General features: G+C 45.6%; 5 protein-coding genes across 5 annotated transcripts; 3 read left to right on the forward strand and 2 right to left on the reverse strand.

Moving 5' to 3' along the window:
- Window positions 1–8,777: 8,777 nt before the first annotated feature.
- SETTUDRAFT_96045 (uncharacterized protein) lies at window positions 8,778–9,332 on the forward strand (the record flags this gene model as incomplete). The annotated part of the gene is made up of 1 exon (XM_008031517.1): window positions 8,778–9,332. A coding segment is annotated over one exon (555 nt), but the record flags the coding sequence as incomplete, so codon positions are not given.
- Window positions 9,333–10,762: 1,430 nt separating this feature from the next.
- SETTUDRAFT_156361 (uncharacterized protein) lies at window positions 10,763–12,507 on the forward strand (the record flags this gene model as incomplete). The annotated part of the gene is made up of 5 exons (XM_008031518.1): window positions 10,763–10,849; window positions 10,902–10,962; window positions 11,014–12,071; window positions 12,130–12,296; window positions 12,354–12,507. The coding sequence occupies 5 exons, from the start codon at window positions 10,763–10,765 to the stop codon at window positions 12,505–12,507; spliced, it is 1,527 nt and encodes a 508-aa protein (XP_008029709.1).
- Window positions 12,508–12,652: 145 nt separating this feature from the next.
- SETTUDRAFT_22607 (uncharacterized protein) lies at window positions 12,653–14,968 on the reverse strand (the record flags this gene model as incomplete). Its single annotated transcript, XM_008031166.1, has 2 exons — window positions 12,653–12,780; window positions 12,850–14,968. 2 exons carry the CDS (start codon window positions 14,966–14,968, stop codon window positions 12,653–12,655), a joined length of 2,247 nt encoding a protein of 748 aa, XP_008029357.1.
- Window positions 14,969–16,013: 1,045 nt separating this feature from the next.
- Window positions 16,014–16,681, forward strand: SETTUDRAFT_34175 (uncharacterized protein; the record flags this gene model as incomplete). The annotated part of the gene is made up of 3 exons (XM_008031246.1): window positions 16,014–16,130; window positions 16,184–16,399; window positions 16,463–16,681. The coding sequence occupies 3 exons, from the start codon at window positions 16,014–16,016 to the stop codon at window positions 16,679–16,681; spliced, it is 552 nt and encodes a 183-aa protein (XP_008029437.1).
- Window positions 16,682–18,685: 2,004 nt separating this feature from the next.
- SETTUDRAFT_165100 (uncharacterized protein) lies at window positions 18,686–19,581 on the reverse strand. The gene has a single exon (XM_008031519.1). It carries the CDS (start codon window positions 19,559–19,561, stop codon window positions 18,734–18,736), a length of 828 nt encoding a protein of 275 aa, XP_008029710.1. The 5' UTR covers window positions 19,562–19,581; the 3' UTR covers window positions 18,686–18,733.
- Between the last annotated feature and the right edge of the window lie 614 nt (window positions 19,582–20,195).

The following is a 20,195-nucleotide window of genomic DNA, read 5'->3' on the forward strand; positions in this document are numbered from 1 at the left end:
GGATTCAAGCTTGGGAGAAAGGTATAGACGACATGACTTCACTGCAAGACGATCGAGTAGTAGGGAAGAAAAGAAAAGAAAAAGTGGGTATCGAATCATAAGCCGAAAGCCACCCGAAACACGTACCAGTGCTGGCGGGGAGGAACTGCAATGGAAAGGCGTAAGAAAGTCTCACAGCTATGGGACTAGCTGTCTACTGAGAGGGGGGTAGTGTAACGATGTTACAGCCTCGCCAAGTATCGGACCAATCCCAGAAGCCGGATCAGAGGAAGTATCGGCCGCCCCTTCATCAGCTACTCGTTCTTAGTCGGATCCGATTCGGACCCGACTAGGACAGGTATATATTGAGACACTCCTTGTAGCTAGCTCTGTAGACTTTTGATATCCTTTCGTACAAGGCCTATAGGTGTCTATTCGAATCAAGGCTCGTTTGATGTCCCACGCACTCCCATATGCCTCTGAGTGACACTACCGCCGGTACTGATCCGAGTAGTCTTGCCTGCGCCGTTACACACGGTGTAGCGGGACACTTTCTCTTCCGGACCCTCGGACTATCCCACAACATGCTTATATGTAGACAAGCGCGATGCGCATCTACTCTAGAGCTCTTACTCTCCTAGCACGTCAGCCTCCGATGCTAAAAAGCGCGTTGTTGGCCGTGCTATCGCTCGTTCTATTGATGCTGTCTTCTAACTCTTCTCTAATACCCCCTGCTCCTCCGCGATAGTACGCTTCTACTAACAGCTTGGTGGGTTAGAAAGGAAGCTAGGATAGCAAAGATTAAGAATGCAGTCCTAAAAAGTTAATTTAGAGTAATAAGTACACATCCTAACAGTTTCTCCGCGTAGATAGTAAAATCGTCAAAACGCGTCGTGAAGGACGTGCGCTGTTAGTAGTACTTGGCATGCAGCCTAGCTTGCAGTAGCGTGCTCAGATATCGCTGTACGCTATTGTAACAAATTCGACGCTATATCTATAGTAGCTAACTAACGTCCCTCCCTGCGTCACGCAAATCCCCCCGTGCCGCAAGAAAAGAGGGGTACTTCATCTTTGGGATACGATATCTCTATTAACGCGCTATTTTTTAACTCTCTTTATAGATTGGCTATGTTTTTTACCTTCTTCTATGGGTGTAGACACCTTTTCTTACAAAAAATACGCTATTGCTGTTGAATCCGCGCTGATGCGCAAAAGACGCCTTTTCTAGAGCTTACCTGTGACACCACTGCAGATAGCCTCCATCTCGCTCTATTGCACCCCTATACTAAGTAATGTAGTTGTGTGCACTGAGGAAACCTTCAGCCATGCTGCAGAGCCAATCCTAGCCCTTGGTGCGGCGTGGCGCTCATATCCATGCGTGATCGCCACCCCTGTCGGTACTTCTCCAGCGGGCAGCTTCCGCATATGGCTAGTATAGGACCGTCTACGGCGTAATTTTCACCGCGCCAAGCTTGTGGCTTTGAATCTCTGTGGCTGTGTAAGCTCCGAGATCCTGTCAGCAAGTTGAAGATCACGTGGTAGTCAGCTTTGGCCTCATAATCACAGTCTCTCGTGCACTTGTTGTGAATACTACCACTAAGGCCACCATAACAGACACCACCCTCCCTACTACGCCGCCCAGAACACAAAGGAACGCGCTCTGATGCCAGATATAGATCCGCACGTGACTAGATGAATGCTTCGAGAACTAAGCGCCATACTTTGGCCCGATCCGACCTAGTAGAAACAGGTGCGCTATCTACGTAAGCAGACTAAAGTTACAAGCGAATAGAATAGAATCACGGCTATAACTCGGACAAGTCTAGAACATAATCTTTTCAAAGATAAGACTTTAGATAAATATAGAGATATATTTTTCTCTTATAATCCTATAGTAGTATTACTCTAATATATAGAAATATTATATATATCGTGCTACGACAGAGGTGTGAAGCTAGTCAACCCTAGATTAGCTAATACAGAATAGGCGACAACAAGACCAAATACGTAGTAATATTTCTAGCCGCTCTTCTAAGTTTGTAGAGAATAACCTTAAGAATTAGTATTTTATTATCGTAGAGCAATACTAGCGATAGCGCGACTTTTAAGATACTCAAATCGCAGATTCTTTGCGGCATAGAGGGACTGGCGTGTCGCAGGGGGGGACGTTACACCTATAGAGGAAGGTAAAAAGCATTGCCAATCTATAAAGAGAGTTAAAAAACAGCGCGTTAATAGAGATATAGTATCCCAAAGATAAAGTACCCCTCTTTTCTTGCGGTACGGTGGGATTTACGTGACGCAGGGAGGGACGTTACCTATACGGTTTGGATACACAATAGGCAATAGTAGTAGGATGGGTGTGCGAATAGTCTGTATTAATACGAGATAGATCGCTAGAGAGCTACTCTACCGATCTGGGGGTTTATATACGTGAGGCTGACTAATATGGGCTGACAGCCCCTGACACGGACAGCGGGAGGCTGTTCCTGACATTAACCCATCGTGGATCTTAGTAACATCCATAGCCGCCTAATTGGTAACTGCATTTAAGACCGTAACTCTTAGCGCAATCCGACACCAAGCTACCATGATATCCACTGCACAAAAGCTTTTCAAATTAGTTCTAGGAGGTGGGGAGATTCTAGGTTATTGTCTGCGTACGATTTTGTTTCCATCGGAGCTGCATGCCTTAACCCTTTTATTAGTGTGACAAATTCTTATAGTAAGCAAGACACTTAAACGTACCTCGTAGGTGCCTGAAGATTGTGTGCATTGTCCATGAACGTGGACTAGAGATAGTGCAGTAGCGAGGATATAAGTAAATGAGATACGCATGTTGATTATTGGTGGTGCAGAATTTACCCTAATAGTGGCTGAAGTCTTGTAAAGCGTGAAAATTGAATAGTACTTCCTAACCTTGAGGACAAGTTGAAGACTTTATAAATCTCTAGTAAGGAGGCTAAGGCTCAGACGTTAATGAACCTCTCGCCGGAGGTTGACGGAAGCTAGTAAGCACTGCTGTACTGTGGTTGCAGGCATAAGTATTGTTCGGTCCGGCCAGGTGGGGCCCGAAGGCATGTAACAGTACATTGAATTTAAATTAGGCCGAGTACAAAGATACCGTCGTGAGAGGGCCATTAGGTGTTATGCTGATCATTCTGCCGTCAGTACACGCTGAGGAAATCTGAGATTGGAGCCGACTTTTCCTAGTGGAACGGCGCAATCGCGATGCCTGTCCGCGCGATTATATAACTAATTAATTAGTTACCAATCCATCAATACGTTTTTGCAACAGGTGCTCTCCATAACAGTTCTGTCTCTGGCTGACGCAGCCCAGGCATGTTGTCAGCTCGCACTGGAGCGTCAGCCTCTTCACCTTCTCCTTGCAGATTCACACCCGCTACTTCTGCCACTTCTTTTGGCAGTACTTTGGCAGAGCTCTTAGGCTTACGCCCCCGTTTCTTAGGAACCTTAGCAGCTGACGCTTTCTCTTTCTTAGCACGTTTAGCTCGTGCCTCTTCAAGGTCCTCGAAGCTCATCACCTTCGCTTTCCCTAAGACAATAGACCTGGTCGATCGCCAAACTTGAGTCTCCTTATTGACCTTCGTTAAAAACTTATTTTGATCTTGAAGAAGCGTCTGCTTTGCAAGGGATATCTGCGCTGCACTCGCGAGCTTCTGTACGTACTTCTGCAGGCGTTGGTTGCTCTGCTCGTCTAGTGCATGCGCATCCTGTTTGATTAGGTTATGTAAAGACATCACACCCTCTGTCGTTACTGGCGTTATAGGGGTTACAGGTACTTGAGCTTCTTGTTGGTCTTGTGGACGAGGAAGCACGTCTGGAATAGCTATCTCTGAGGGCGGCTTTGGCGTCTTTTGAAGGACTCTCTCTGGGTTGAATGGGAATAAACCACTTGCCGCCCATGCGGCAGTGATATTCCGCCTGGTCATGGCCGTTTCCCTAGCAGGCTTATATATAGAAATGAAGTGCTCCTTGCTAACAGCTTCTAGCCCTCCCTGGCAGAGCCGTTCTACCTCGTCACGATAGGCTGTCTTAAGAAGCCCGAAGACTCCAACATCGCAGGGCTGTAGTTTATGTGAGGTGTGAGACGGCAGGCGGCACATAGTAATATTATTAGCGAAGCAGAATTCTAGGACTTCGAGGGTCTCGTGTGTTCCAAAACCATCGCAAACTAGGACCCGGGGCTTTCCGTTAGCTCGTCCACTTGTTTGAGGATCAAATACACGGGTAAGCCACTCCAGGCTGATCTTCGAGTCATTATATCCGTTCTCCGAGTGCCCATAATGCCAGCCAGGGGTTGGAAAAGTAGTCTAGTTACTCCTATGGGTCGAAGCTGGCCAGATAATAAGAGGGAGCAGCGACCTACCGTCAGCACTGATGCACTCAATAGCAGTTACCTGGGTGCGCTTGACGCCTGCTCCCCTATAGTCACGGAGGTCATCCTTGCTTACCAGGACTTTGACAGAGCCAAGCATGTTCAGCATGACGCCCGTCTCGTCCATATTATATACATTCTCAGGCCGTACCCTCGGGTCCTGCAGGACTCCCTTGATTGTCTCAAACCAGTGTGTAACCTTAGTATAGATATTCCGTTCGTGTCGTTTCCAGTCTATTGCCTTTACTTTCCTCCCTTTTAGTCTAGGGTTGCGTTTCTCAAAGGACCGGGCCCAGTTCTTGCCCGGGGGCTTGATAGGTTTGCCGGTCATCGTCATCGTCCGCCGCGTGCGAGGCTAAAGGCTAACGAGGGTATATACTTGATTCGGACGGGCTGTCCGAGTTGAGACATTAGCAAAAGATATGCGACAAGGGCTTTCTCTTCGTCTGGGGTAAGGTACTGCTGGCCTTGGGCCTTCTCCTTCATAGAGGGTCGTCCGCGCCTGCGGTAGTACCGAGTATGGTACGGAATAGCATCATCCTACAATGGGGAAGTCCAAGTTGTTGGTGCATCACACGAAATAGCTTGTGTTAACATTTGCCTGGATTGGGCCATGCCTACGATCGTGGTGTTGTGAGTACTGCCACTGAGGCCACTACGGCAGACACCCACCCTCCCTACCACGCCGCTCGGAAGACAAAGGAACGCGCTCTAATGCCAGAAATAGATCAGCACGTGACTAGATAGATGCTTCGAGAACTAAGCGCCACACTTTGGCCCAATCCGACCTAGTAGAAACAGGTGCGCTATCTACGTAAGCAGACTAAAGTTACAAGCGAATAGAATAGAATTACGGCTATAACTCGGACAAGTCTAGAACACAATCTTTTCAAAGACAAGACTTTAGATAAATATAGAGATATCTTCTTTTCTTATGTTTCTATAGTTGTATCTCTCTAATAAGTAGAAACCTTGTATATATCGTGCTACGACAGGGGTGTGAAGCTAGTCAACCCTAGATTAGCCGATACGGAATAGGCGACAACAGGACTAAACACGTAGTAATATTTCTAACCGCTCTTCTAAATTTATAGAGAATAACCTTAAGAATTAGTATTTCATTATCGTAGAGTAATACTAGCGACAGCGCGACTTTTAAGATACTCAAATCGCAGATTCTTTGCGGCATAGGGGGACTTGCGTGTCGCAGGGGGGGACGTTACTAAGAATGACTGTGGCGCATGCCCGCAACATGTGCTGTTGCAACATGACTTTAGCCGCCGTCGCCGTTTGTTCTGCCTAAAGACGCCGATGCTGCCGCTCTACTAAGAAACAACAAAGCAGCGTTATCCTCGTATCGGCCCTCCTCCGGCCTATAGTTAATTAGAGTTTTCTTTCTAGTCAATGTTACTCCGTTGCTGACATCTATTCCCTCCGTGACGGATATTAGATGAGTCAGCATTGAACACAACTACGTATACCCTGGTGATAGCTCCCTAGCGCAGCGCCTTATTATTCACCTCAGACGATACTCCGTATAGGCCCCTAAAATAGTTTGCCTATAGACAGCTGGCTCACTATAGTACTTGTGGCGGGCTGAGGCTCTCCTAGTGAGACACTTGGTGAGTCCTTGGTGGACGCTCTATCCGAAAGACGTTGAGACTAAAGTGAGAGCTGTTTTCTCTAGTTTGTACTTGAATATGAGCCCTCGTATCAACAGTTGTATAGCTACCAATCGGATACAACTCTAACCTGCCTACGTACCTACTCTCTAAGCGCAGCCCCTCACAGACGTCTCTCAATACAAGACTTATCTACCTTAGTGCGGACCAGAACGGAGCAGTACAACCCCATACTATTTATAGTAACGCCTCTGGCGAGAGGTATCATATTCTAAGCTCGGTTATATACTTTTCGACTACGAATATACGTCTGACTCAGCGTGGATATGCGTTCTGCCCCTGATTGATTGCGTGGCACTATGCTCGAAAGTCTGCTTAGTACTCAGGCCCAACGGCTGCTGTAGCAGAATTTCAATAAAATTGCCCATGCTCCGCACGGGCCTATCACCTCAACGATAATGATCACCTCAATAATAACACGTAGCTTTTAGTACATACATCTACCACAACAATGTATAATTAAATAAACTTAACTGCGCATATTATTCTTATTATGCCTAAGGTTTAGTTAGGTCACGTGTCGATACTAGTAACGCTTTGTGAGCTAGTGTTAGAGTGGGAATAAGCGCTATGTTACACGGGGTTGGGCTATACTTCTCTAAGTCTCGATCCGGGTTATGTAACGGCGCAGGCAAGACTACTCGGATCAGTACCGGCGGTAGTGTCACTCAGAGGCATATGGGAGTGCGTGGGACATCAAACGAGCCTTGATTCGAATAGACACCTATAGGCCTTGTACGAAAGGATATCAAAAGTCTACAGAGCTAGCTACAGGGAGTGTCTCAATATATACCTGTCCTAGTCGGGTCCGAATCGGATCCGACTAAGAACGAGTAGCTGATGAAGGGGCGGCCGATACTTCCTCTGATCCGGCTTCTGGGATTGGTCCGATACTTGGCGAGGCTGTAACATCGTTACAGAGACGGTATGATGAAGTAAACCGTGCGATTGTTTTCTGGCGATTCGTAGTGGATAAGAGTTATGGATGTTAACCGAAAAGTAACAATCAATTCTAAAGATAGAATAACTAAGTATCAATCTGTGTAAGAGAAGAACTTATGAGAGTTGACCACAACGAGTGTAATAATGAAATCCAACCCGTTCTTATACCCGTTGCCTAATGGTCCTGCCATCCCCTCCATCCCATCATTCTGATTCTTGGCGGGATGTCCCGGATGGCCTGCCATCCCAAAGTCTGTTGCCATCCCATTCTTGGCGGGATGTCCTGTCTTGGCGGGATGGCACATCACGTGACTCCGAGCCCCGCGATGGTCATTACCTTCTGACGTGGACGTGGTTGGCCTTCAACCTCGTCACCCTGCGTCAAGGAGAGAATCCTTCTTGTTACTTGTAACACCCAGTATGAAAGGATATTAAAAATCTATTAAATAACTATAGTAGGGCAAGTAGTACTTATACCTCTGAGTGTAGGCTTAGGTATCGGGTCCGAGTCGGATCCGATCCGGGCCTTGGCCTGGCATAGGCTACCTGGTCACTAAGGAGCTTGGTTCCATGTCGTTACAAAGCTAGGTTACTACTATCTATAAGACTTTCTATTTAAGCGAGAAATAGTAGACTCTAGTGTTTATCCCTGCAACTATAGAGCTACTTAAGACGCTGCATATATCCTCCTTAGCTGCACGCTATATAAGAAGGCTAGGCCACACCAACTTCGAGTTTTTCAGAATAGGTGTAATTTTAGTCAGATATATACAAAGAAACCCCAAGAAATCGATTACAGCTACTTTTAAAGCGTGCAGCCTACGCGCTGTGGAGCTAGAGGCAGCCAAAGTAGAGCGTTTTGGACACGTCTCACTTCCAGAGCAAAACACACAGACCAACTAGCTTACTCATCCAAAATGCCACCTGACAGCGATACTATCAATGTACAGGTGCGAGGACAGGAGGCTACTAGACTAGAAAGCCAAATTCAGAATGAGATAGAGATGGAAGCCTCTTATCTAGCTACGCCTACTCAGACAGCTAGTGTAGTCGAAATACCTATCCTACCGCCTAAAAAGAGACAAGCAGACTTCTCGCCAGAAGCAATCCAGCCAAGTACACGTACTAGATGCAACTTCTCACCTTTTAAAGGTGCAACACTTAGAAATCCTTTTAATAGGACACCAAAGGCGACTTCAGTACAAGAAGCTCTTGAAATGGCTAGAAATCTAGTAATTCAAGCTGCTAATCTTGCTGAAAACAACCCAACAGAGCAGACTAGCCTACTAGATCTAGTAGAAGTCTTTAGAGACTACACTGAGACTGGTAGAGTAAACAAGAAGAACTCTGCAATCCTAGGAGATCAGATCTCCTCTCTCTCAAACGCCTCAAAGGAGCTTAGAGATAAGATTAGGCGCCTAGAAAAGCCTATTCAGGCAAGCCAGCAACAGCAGCAGCAGCATGAAAAACAGCAGCCTACGACCCAGCCTATATCCTACGCTGCAGCTGCAGCTACAGCAGCGAGCAAAGAGCAACAGTGGACTGCTATACAAAAGAAACCCCAAAAGGCTAAGCCTAGCCTAAAGGAGAGGCAACTAGTCCTAGTCAGCCAAGGAGCCCCTGCTGCTTTTAACGCCCTTAGGCTAAGAAACGCCTTTAACGAGGCCTTTACCGCAAAAGGAGGAGTACAGTCGCCTGTAGTAGCCTCAGTTACCATATCGTCAAAAGGCAATAAAGTGCTTACTACTACGCCTGCCTTTACAGCAAAATACCTGCTAGAAAATCAGAATATCTGGCAGGATATTACGACTTTTAAGACAGCGCAGCCTATCACCTCGTGGTTCAAAGTAGTTATCCATAAACTACCTACAAACCACGGCCTAGAGGTGATCAAAGACGAAATTGAGACCTTCAACAAGGGCCTCAAAGTAGTAGGCACTCCTTTCTGGCTCACTCCTGAGTCTAAGAGAGGACAGCAGAGCTATGGCTCCGCCTGCGTCGCCTTTGCGACCGAAGAGGAGGCTCTTAAGGCTATTAGAGGAAAGCTCTATATCCTAGGAGAGAGCCTAAGAGCAGAAAAGCTAAGAATAGTAAGAGACGTTCAGCAGTGCGATAGATGCCAAGGATTTGGACACGAAAAAGCTAGATGTCTTAAGCTAGCCTGCCAGCTCTGTGCAGAGCCACACAGTACTAGTCAGCATAAGTGTAAGACTTGTTCTACTAAAGGAAAAGCCTGCGTCCACACTATATATAAGTGTGCTAACTGTGGCGAACCTCACGCAGCAAATAGCCTAAGCTGTGAGATTCTTACAGCAAGGGCTAGGCGCTAAGGAAAGAAAAGCAGAGTAATACCTATACTAGGTACTAGACTCTAACCCCCCCTTCCCCCCCTCTTTCACTCTCGCAAGACCCCCTACTTCCTCCCTCTATACTAGGCTACGAGCCTCACCTCGATTTAGATGACCCCCCTCTTGTAACTACACCAAATTGAATAGAACTGCGTAGATACTTGCAGGCCTAGCCTGCACGTCCTATATAGCCCACCGGCTGACACAGGACGTTAAACAAGAATAATAATAATAATATAAGAAGGCTAGGAGGAAGATATAAGAAGCTACAAAGAACCCTCTATCGCTAGCTTTCTTACTAGATACTATAGTAGGCGTATAGGCTACTATTACCTTTATTAAGGAAACTAGGGCTGCAACACAGGCCTAGTATAAAGGAAACCTCGACAACTAGGGCAACACCTACACTAGGTGCCCTACTCTACACCTACCTTACCTCTCCTCTTACCCGCAAGACCCCCTACTACCCTCCCCCACACTAGGCTACGAGCCTCATCTCGATTTAGATAGCCCCCTCCCCCAACTACACCAAATTGATAGTACTACGTAGTTACTTGTAGGCCTAGCCTGCACGTCTTATATAGCCCACCGGCTGAGACAGGACGTTAAATAATAATAATAATAATAATAGCTTAGGGATAATCATCATATCACGCAGATTTTCAATAAGCTAGCTAATGATATACTAGTATGTATACTCCAGTGGTAGTATAAATACTAATACCCCTCTATCTCCTCGTCAGCAAGAGTTACATCCTGAGGTATTGCCTAGTATACCTGATCATCGCTAGTATTTGGTTCTGAAAACACCAATGAAACAAAAGATAGATGGACATGCCATATGCGGCTGCCGATTAACTTTGGGGACCGACTATGCTTGGTTGTAGTCATTATTTGCTCCATGAGGCAGTATCCACACACTCAAAATGCTCATCCAAAAACCTTATCGCAGGCCAGTTTCCCTCAACAGGCGATAATGGTTTCAATTCTCTCCTTTGTTCAACAAGAATACGAAGTACAGACCTAATATACTAGCGAATACATGTATGCATGTTGATTACATATTATAGACATGCTCTCTCTTATAACAATAGCTATATAGTAATATGTATATATCTCTACTATAGCCAGAATCCCATGCTCCGACATTCCGACATTCCGACCTGTCGTGGTTTTACATAGCTGAGGCTCCGATGCTCCGTCGTCCTACGTTTAAAATAAAATTCCTAATGAATAAGCTTGTTTGGTCGCTGTAATCGAATATATTAGAACTTGACTGGGAATTCTTTGCGATCTCAAACTCATATCAATCTTTTACCACTACTACTCTGGCATGAAAAGTATCATTGAAACAAAGATTCAGACCCATTATACGCAGCGCAAATACACAGCTTAGATTCTAGCTGTTCACAATGGACGCTTCACGAAATCTCCTCCACCTTTCTGCTATCTTGCAAAATAAGAATGTACCTGTTTTCATTGGTTTCGTTCCTGCGGTAGTAAGTACGCCTGTTATCAATACATCGTAACAACCTGTTGAATAGACAAAAGGATCTTCTAAAATTCGTTATTACCTGTTTTTATAATATATATTTCCATCCTTTGCGCAGATGTAAGTCCCCCTCATGCTCGAAAAAGCCAGTCCACTAATGCGCTTCAATAGTTCCTGGCCCAAAGCTTGCAGCAGCGACTGGATTGGTATTCTTATACAAGCTCATACGTGGTGAAGAGGTTACATGGGAAACAGAAACACACAGGAAATATGGCGAAGTCGTGCGGATTGGACCTGATCGACTAAGCTATGTAACACCTCAAGCTTGGAAAGATATTGCTGGCCCTGGGATGGGAAAGTGCCTTGATAACTCAAAGGACAAATCCACGTTCGGACCTGACTTATACGGTATGAGAACTCTTAGCTCCCAGTTTGATACACTAGAGCATAGGTCGCAACGACGAGTCTTTGCACCAGCGTTTAGCGATAGGGCTTTGAAGATGCAAGAGCCTTTGATTCTTGATTATCTCAATCCACTATTAAGAATTATTAAGAACTATGCGGCGAGTAACCCGATTGTCCGGTTTGATATGGTCAGGTTGCTGAACTGCATGACGTTTAATGTGATGGCAGATCTGACTTTTGGAGAGCCTCTTGGTCTTCTCGATCAACCAAAGTTAACATCATGGGTTCAAGCAGTCTTTGACAACGTCCAGGAAATGTCGATTGCACGCGTCGCGCGTGAGTATCCACTTCTAGCTCGATTGATCAAAGTATTTAACTCGAAAACCATCATCGAGGGAGCCCGTCTCCACTACGAACAGTCCTACACACTTGTGGAAAGGCGGCTGGAGCGAGGCATCAACATTGGGAAACCTGACATATGGAGGCTTGCTATGGAGAAATCCGACGGCTTATCGAGGTTACAAAAGAGGCAGATGACGACCCACGCACAAGCTTTCATGATGGCTGGAACCGAGACTACTGCGACTCTGCCGAGTGGTCTGATATTTCTCTTGCTAAAGCATGCACACTACATGCAAAGGCTTCAAAAAGAGGTGCTTGTGCTCAAGAAGGAGGAATTGAGCCCTGATAAATTGGCGCATCTACCTTCCGTAAATGCATGTATCCAAGAGGCTCTCAGATGCTACCCGCCCGCACCAATTACATTCTTCCGTACCACGCCTAAGGGGTGTAATATGGTTTGTGGAGAATGGATACTAGAAAGCGTAAGTACATCTTGTAGTGTCAGTGAGAGGAAAATAGCTAATTCAGCTGTCGCTGCAGACCCGCATTGCCATACACCATTTCGCTGCTTATCACTATCCTTCGAACTTCAAGAATTCAGAGTGTTTTATTCCAGAGCGTTGGTTACCTGGATCGGGCTATGATAGTGACCGCAAAGATGTATTGAACCCATTTTCTGTTGGGCCACGCAATTGTATTGGCCAGAAGTAAGTTCAATATTGGAAGAATTGATAAAGGGAGACATCGCTAATACTCTGACGTAGCTTGGCTGACCATGAGATGCGGATTATTCTTGCGCATCTTATATGGCACTTTGATTTCGAGCTCTGTTCAGAGAGAATAGCCTGGCTAAATCAGGAACATCGATTCTTGTGGGTTCAATCTCCACTTATCCTCAAGGCCAAATACGTTAGATAAGTATGTATAACTACAGTTGGATTCAATATCGGTTTCCTCTGATTACTCAACATCATGTTGCACGTCGTCATTCAGTTAAATATTTAGCATCATTTTCGCATTAGTTAGAAGAGAGGTGGCAACTCTCATTAAACATGTGTTGCGATCATGCTAGAATTATCAGTTTCCACGCCTTTGTGACCTCTTCCCATTTGCATTGGTCCACGTAGAATAACATGTCTGGGCACACGCGATAAGCGACACCGGCTTTCCACTCCACCAGGAGCAAGAACACTGACGTTGACGGAGTTAACCCTTCTGTGAAGCACACAAACTCTAGCATGCCCCCCATAAGTAACTTACAGAGCTCCGAAGTCACTTCTAATGTAGCATGTGTCTCAACCGCGCCATCCTCGCGTGACCTGGTAAACAAAACTTTGAGCTCACCAGCTGCGACCTGCGCAGCCGGTACGATCGAAGCAGTAAATATCAGGAGATGCTCTAGCGGAGGTACTTGATCTGGAGACCTTCCGCACTGGCTGTGCAGCACCTTAATCATGTCTCCCGCTGCTTGCATCTGCTCAGCTTCATACTGCGCTGGCATACGCCAAAGGTTGCCATGCTCCTCTATTGTGTTCTTCTCTTCCTTATTCCGCCATGGTATATCCGCCTGGCCCTCGAAGACGCTTACTAACATACTAGTGTTTTCAACACGAAAAAATTTTGGGGCACAATTCCACGTGGTCCCTGGATAGCATGCGCAGTTCCCGCCGCCAAATTTCCACCCCAGCCATGACCACGACGGGTATTGCGGAACCCGTTTGGGTTGTGCATAGAGGGAATGCCACGCTAAGCCACTTGTAATTGCCGCCTCGGGAATACCCTGGAAGAATGGGCCCATGTGCCTACACAAAAATTTCTCGACACCAAGAAAGGCGTTGTGGATGTCGCTATGTTGTGTCAGGTCACGGCGAGTGTAGTCTTTCACCAACATAGAGAATGTCGTGAACATAGCTCTCATCATAGGAGCATGCTTGCGCAGATTGTCCTTGATTTTCGAGAAGTCGAGATTTGGGTCACAGATTTGCTGGCGGAAGTTGCAGCGGGTTTTGTAGGCCTGAAAGCCAGAGTTGTCGTTGGAGTCTGGTGTTAGTCTAAACTTTTCAGCGTTTGGGCCGAAGATGTTAAAATCTTCTCGTCGGAGCGACTCCAGACACTCAAAGTAGACTAGGTCAGAGGTGAAATAAAGGATGCGGGTTGAAAGGACCTGTTCCTGGAATACCCAGCCGCGAGTATTCCACTCAGATCGAGAGGTCAACTTCTCCACACCCGTATGTAAAGATACTAGTCCAAGACCTGCAATATTGAGAGTTGGCTGGCGATCCTGAAAGTCCTTGCGGAGACCAGGAAGGCTGGCAGATGCGTCACTGCCCCCTGCGGCTGCGATTGTGAGAAATGCTTTTCCGTATATAGAGTCCATTTTTTTGATTTGCTCATTCTTATCCACGTCTGAATCTTGCATAATGCATATTGTGTCTATCCACAAGTACCTCTCCTGAATCTGTTGGCATAAATAAATGGCGTCTTGAATGGTTTTCGGGAGGGAAGTAATCTTGCTGGCTAATCCCCCAGGTGTCATTAATTCCTCTTTCGTTGCCTCTGTAAGTTGGAGATGTTTCACTTGCCCCCAACGATAGCTCAACGCAACATATCGACAGTCAGTGTTCATCTCAACGATGGTTCCGGTAGATACATCAATCAACCTGAAGTCCACAGGCGGCATTGGCGGCTGGACCGCTTTCGCACACCATCCGTGGTGGTTAACCTCACAATTGGCTATCCAGGATCTTACTCGATTGAGATCGACTCTCGGTCCAAGTCGTTGAATCTCAATGGTATACCTTTTCTCGCCCTTGATGTAGGTGTCCATGATCCGAGCATTCCCGATCGTCTGTATCGTCTCATCTGGCGGTGTAGTTGGATTCATGGTTTCCTTGTACATCCCGTATATTGAATCTATTAAGTCTTCGATGGATACTGGCACAAAGAGCTGGTGCGATCCAATAATACCAACACACAGCTCGAATCCTGGCGTACGCCGATTCGGTGCCCAGGTCCAGCCGTTGAGGAACAGGAATTTCAAACCAGAGAGGACGGTGTCGGTTTCCCTATATCCCTTGAAGTCGCTGAGCTCGCCACGTTCCACGTCTATCGCGGTCAAGCCAGCATTAGCTGCAGGGTTCTTGCCTACTATTTGAGCGATGAAGGTGCAGAAAGGACATGCGACGCAGTCTTGGAGGTGACTGTACAGGTAACAGAGTTCAGTGTTGCGATGGAAAAGCAAGAGACCGCTCGTCATCTTTGTCGGGCTCGTGAACTTGCGATCAGAGAACAGCGTCGTGAAGTCTATGTCTATGCAGAAGTCGCATAAGCCATGCAGATCAGCCTGGAGCCTCACTGGCACGGGCAGTAGTGAAGTCATATTGACATGAGTTGACATTGATAGTGGAATGTTTTGAAGCGAGTTTCAGTGTCATCTGGCATGTTAGCACAGCCCCTCTCGACTTAAGCCGCTTAGGTCAGTCGTGTATCATGACAAATCAAACGTCACAAGAATGAGGTAACAGCAATCAGGGCTGCTTCTTTCCTAAAGGGACAAATCCGCGTTAAGAGTATTTGAAATTATTATTGGCTTAGTTAAAACTGGCTCATATTACTCCTTGATTATGCATATTATATCACGTGACTCACGTTCATGTAACCTACTATCTGCATGATCAAAGCCTCTCCTCATTCTCGAATGCTACTTGAATACCTATACCATCTAGGCTAGGTCTTGACAGGGGAGAGCTGGTGCAGATTAAGCAAGAGTGCGGCAGGAGCTTAATGGAGGTCATCTGTGCGCCGTTGGAATCATTTCGACCTTAGCTATGTTGAGAATTTGGAATGAATATTAATCATTCTATCGTACAATATATGCACTCCAGTATTTCATGACATTCTTATATTCTTTCTCGGCTTCTGCCAGAATCAGTTCAAATACTGTACTGACATTCACATCTGGCTGTAGCTTGGCTTCGATGGATGCAAATCCTAGCTCCTTTGCTAAGGATCATCCCTCATAGCTGCTGACTTGACGTGCCGACGTTTTGCATTTATTGCCTACGATCACGCATGGCAAAGGTAGATTCAGATTCGTACTTTTTTAAGGCTATCCTTGATAGATTGATATTAGAGTATTGTGATGACCTTACCTTGATTCATCTGTACGGTTGGTCTCTCTGCTGTGCCGGGTAGTCTGGCAAATTATGTAATTACGTATTGGACGGGCTTTATACAAGCTGACGCGGCATTGCTGCTTATGATAACCTTGACACAAATTCATAGCCTACTCGATAGTGAATCTTATTTTAGTAATCTAATCTAATATATCCAAACTCTTCCTCTCCTTCTTCCTTCTCTTCTATGCTTACTTTCACATCCACATATATCTACCATCTTGTACTTTTTACAGTTTCTCGACCACAATGCCAGAATCAAATACACTTTCTGTTTTGGTTGTTGTGGGTGTTGGAGGAATGGGATTAACTATAGCGCGATTGCTCAGCCGAGACAAATTCGTGTTTCTAGTTAATTTCAACCAGGTTCGAATAGACAAACATTCTTGACAAAAGGCAACATTGCTGATTTTCTCCAGGCAAACCTAGATACAGCTTCAGCAGCACTTCAGGCTATGGGCCGAGAATGCGAGACCTACAAGCTAGATGTTTGCAAATACAACAGCGTTGTTGAATTCGCTGCTAGTACTGGTAAAGTAGGCCATGTTAACGCCATCATTCACACCGCTGGTGTATCGCCTGTCCAAGCAAGTGCGAAAGTCATCTACGAAGTTGATCTTGTTGGGATGGCCAATGTTATAGAAGCGTTTTCAAATAGTATCTAATGGTACGTCATGTGTATGCTGAACATCATGCAGTTCTTAAGACTGAATGGAAAAACACCGAGCCACAGCTATACAAGAAGAACTGCTCAAACATGCGGTCTTAGATTCGAACCTTCAATAAATGAGGCATACACAATTACAAAGAAAGGAAAACTGCTTCGTGCACAGGCTGCTACAAGCATGTATGGAAGTAAAGGGGCAGGATCATATGAGGCAGATGATCAAAGACTCGGCAGCTGGGCGAGCTGGTGAACCCGAGAACACCGCTAATGTATTCCTTGAAACTTATTACAATCTTGCCAGCATAAGCAGTTTCGCTTGTCCATAACAATGTACCGTAATATAAAAAGAAAAAACAATAGGTGAAATATAATTATCAAAAGATATGCTAGCGCGTTTCTAAGATTAGATATAATGGAGTAGAGTTAGATTGGTTCAATACAACTACATAATTTGTCATATCTATTTATCAAAGTTCTTGATCAAACATCTCAATCTGACAGATGGTAGTATTTCGGTAGTATCTAGGTGGTATTTCGGTGGCATGTTGGTGACATTTCGGTACTATCTTGGTAGTATTGCGGTCGAAGTACAATATTCCTGTTAATCTGCAGGCGCAATATCTTTTGAAACTATCTATAGTTAGATATTCAGTCAGATTATGTCAGATTTAGCTTTAGCTGACTAATGTCCAAGGTTTCGTGTTGTTTGAGATGAGCCTAATTTTAGTGTTGCAGTAATGAAACTCAAAGCCACTGCTATATCTATTCAGTGGTAGATACTTCGTAATCACTTTCTTACTAATATTCAATTTTAGAGATACGATTATTTTTTAAGGTTCTATATCCACTTCCGACTTCCTAGCTAGAAATAAGAATATAGTTTAATATCACTTTACGCACGGTTCTTAGTGCGGAAATATACCTAGAGAAGGCTTATGAAAATATGGATAAATAGTTAGGGTAATAACATCTCTATATAACACGTTCATCACAACATCTTATTCTAGAGTCATTTTGAAAGATATCCTCTCTCTGATATCGATAACATGAAGACTCTTTTAGTTCCACTGATATTCATCTTCCCCCTTATAACTGATGCGAGGACGTGTAAAACGTTGGAAAAAGCTGATTGGCTTTGTACTGGGCGTCCATCTCAGCCTCATGTTTGGAGGGTAGGCATATCTTTATATTCCTCTAAACTGCAACACTAAAGACTATTAACTTCATTGAAATTACTAAACTTCTCTAACTCATTAAAGTGTTTTTCCGATCATGTTGATCCTGCAATAAAAGAAGGGCCAGCGAATAATAATTGCGAAACTATGGACGCAACACCACAATATAAGGATTACTGCGTACGTATCTCTATCTCAAAGTATTATACATGAATTACTAATGAATGAAATTAAGTGCAAATTCAAGTAGAGACTCTAGCGATAAGTTGGAGGTAGATAATGGGCCTCGGTAGCATTATCTAGCGATTCCTCTCGCCGCTGATTGGCTGTATAAGGACTCAAGCTTAAAAGGTCTAGTCAGCTGTCACTTCTTCTCCTTTTGCTCTTGCTTACCTTACTTTTCTTTTCTTAGCCCTTCTTTTCTTTGCATTCTTCGGCTTTCATCCCAACTCGAGTCAGATTACGCTTGCTCTCATCTACACTCGAGTTGGATTGCTTTTAGCCTTTGCTTCTTCTTCTTCTTCTTCTTTGCTATCTACTAAGGCGAGCTGCAGACTTGATAAGCTGTTAGCTAGGTCAAGGGTTAGCTGAGCAAGCTGCAGACTGGCGCTTGCTGCTGTTAGGATCTAGGCCAAGCAAGCTGCTTGCTATAGCCTAGCTAGGCTCATTCATCCTTGCAGATATCCTAGACTTGCTAGTATATTACTTGGTGATTACCTGTAGTTAGCTCATTATCTGCTATTTCCTACTTTCAAATAGATCATCTTCTTTCTCTTCTGCTCGTCCACTAATGCTGCGTGTAGTCGCCCTCACAGGCTGCAGCCCCTGTCGCAGCTATCTTAGCGCGATTCAGAAGGGGAATCGCCGCCTTATGTTAGTTAGGTCTATTCTCTACTTTTTCTACGACCTCTTTATAATAGCCATAGAGAGGTATTTTACTATTACCGATATCATCGCGCGGTATTTAAGACATTTCGAGCACAGCCACAGTCAGATCAGATCTTGAAATAGGAGGGTCCAAAGGTTGGCATTAGGAGCAGACTCATTGAATTAATAGACGCAGGCGCACCCCACATTGAGCCTTTTACTGGGCAATCTGGTAAGCATCGGCATTGAGGAAAACTACATTATCCCACCACAATCTCAGGAAACTTCTCGCTCGGTCCGTCAAAAAGCTCACTCTTCTTCCCTTTCAAGACATAATCCATAAACGCCTCGATATACGTTGTAATAATCTCAAAGCTTCTTTCACCATCCAGGCTCCCAATGATCGGCTTGACAGGAATCGGTAACCTAATCAGCTTGAGGAGTAATGGAACATCACCGAACGTAAGGTGCTCTGAATCTTCTAATCCAAGCTCTCTTCTCCATCCCTTCAAATGCCTCCAAACACCTTCCCAGCTAGCATCGTTCGTACGATTGTGCGGACTTGGCTTTGCTCGGCCAAATAGCAGGGCGGGTTTCTTGACATCAGTTTGATTGCCGTACTGTGTGCCGTCCATATTGATGGCTCCGGTGAAGCGTGTGTCGTTCATGAGTGCGGAGATTGCTGTGGCCCCGCCGAACGAATGACCGTAGAATGCTACACGGCTGGTATTGAATCCACACGCCGACCCGGGCGCCAACTTCCGGACAACATCTTTGCGCCCGAGCTGCGATAAGACGAAGCGGCCATCCTCGACTCGCACACCCAAGAGTGACTCCAGTCTTCCGGGTATGCTCGGGTCCCAGTACGACGCGTTGAGTCCGGGTGTGAATGATCCATCAGGATACTCAACCACGAGGGCCTCGAACGTATGATCCATCGTAGCAACTGCATATCCCGCACTCGCTAGCGATTCTGCGAGCACATTGTACAGTAGCCGAGAACCACCCAAGCCGGGGGAGAATAATACAAGTGGGAACTTCCCGACATCTTTAACCACGCGGCGAGATGGTTTGCAGCATACTTGCATCCGGATAGACCCGAATGTACCGTTCGGAACCCCATATTGAGCGGCGAAGGCGTCAACGTAGGTCGCAGTGATGGTAGGCATGTATGGAATTGGACAGGTTTGCTCACATGCATAGCGAGGTATCGGATAGAAAAGGGAAATCATGACATTCCGCTTCCCATGATTGGGGTCGTAGGGGTCAACTCGGGAGTCGTCGGTGAGTTTAAGCGTGCTATGAGCGACTGCATATTGACCACTTGGGACAGGGAAGACCAATTGTCCAGCAGCTAGTGACGCGTAATTAACGTGTATAAAGACGAAGTAGTATAGAAGAGAGACTAGAATCGAAGCCATCATGGACGTGGTGAAGTCGTGAAGGTCGATGTATGGCTCTGACCTGTCAACTGAAAAAATAAATCTAGATCTTGTTAGGAAGGAGATATTACAGTACACGCAATACTTATAGCCCGGCCAAGGCAGACTGGGCTGATTTTGTGCGTACTTGTTAGGCCACCAGACTAAAACCTGGGCCTGACATATTAAGCGTTAACGCGCACTCCTGCCTCCGTACTACTTGCCCAGCGCCAGCGTCGCTTGTTACATCCATCGGAGCGGAGTCGAGCATGGCATCAGCACACGCACTTCAATACGATGA

The sequence above is a fragment of the Exserohilum turcica genome (genome assembly GCF_000359705.1).
Source record: "Exserohilum turcica Et28A unplaced genomic scaffold SETTUscaffold_6, whole genome shotgun sequence".
NCBI classification, from domain to species: Eukaryota; Fungi; Ascomycota; class Dothideomycetes; order Pleosporales; family Pleosporaceae; genus Exserohilum; species Exserohilum turcicum.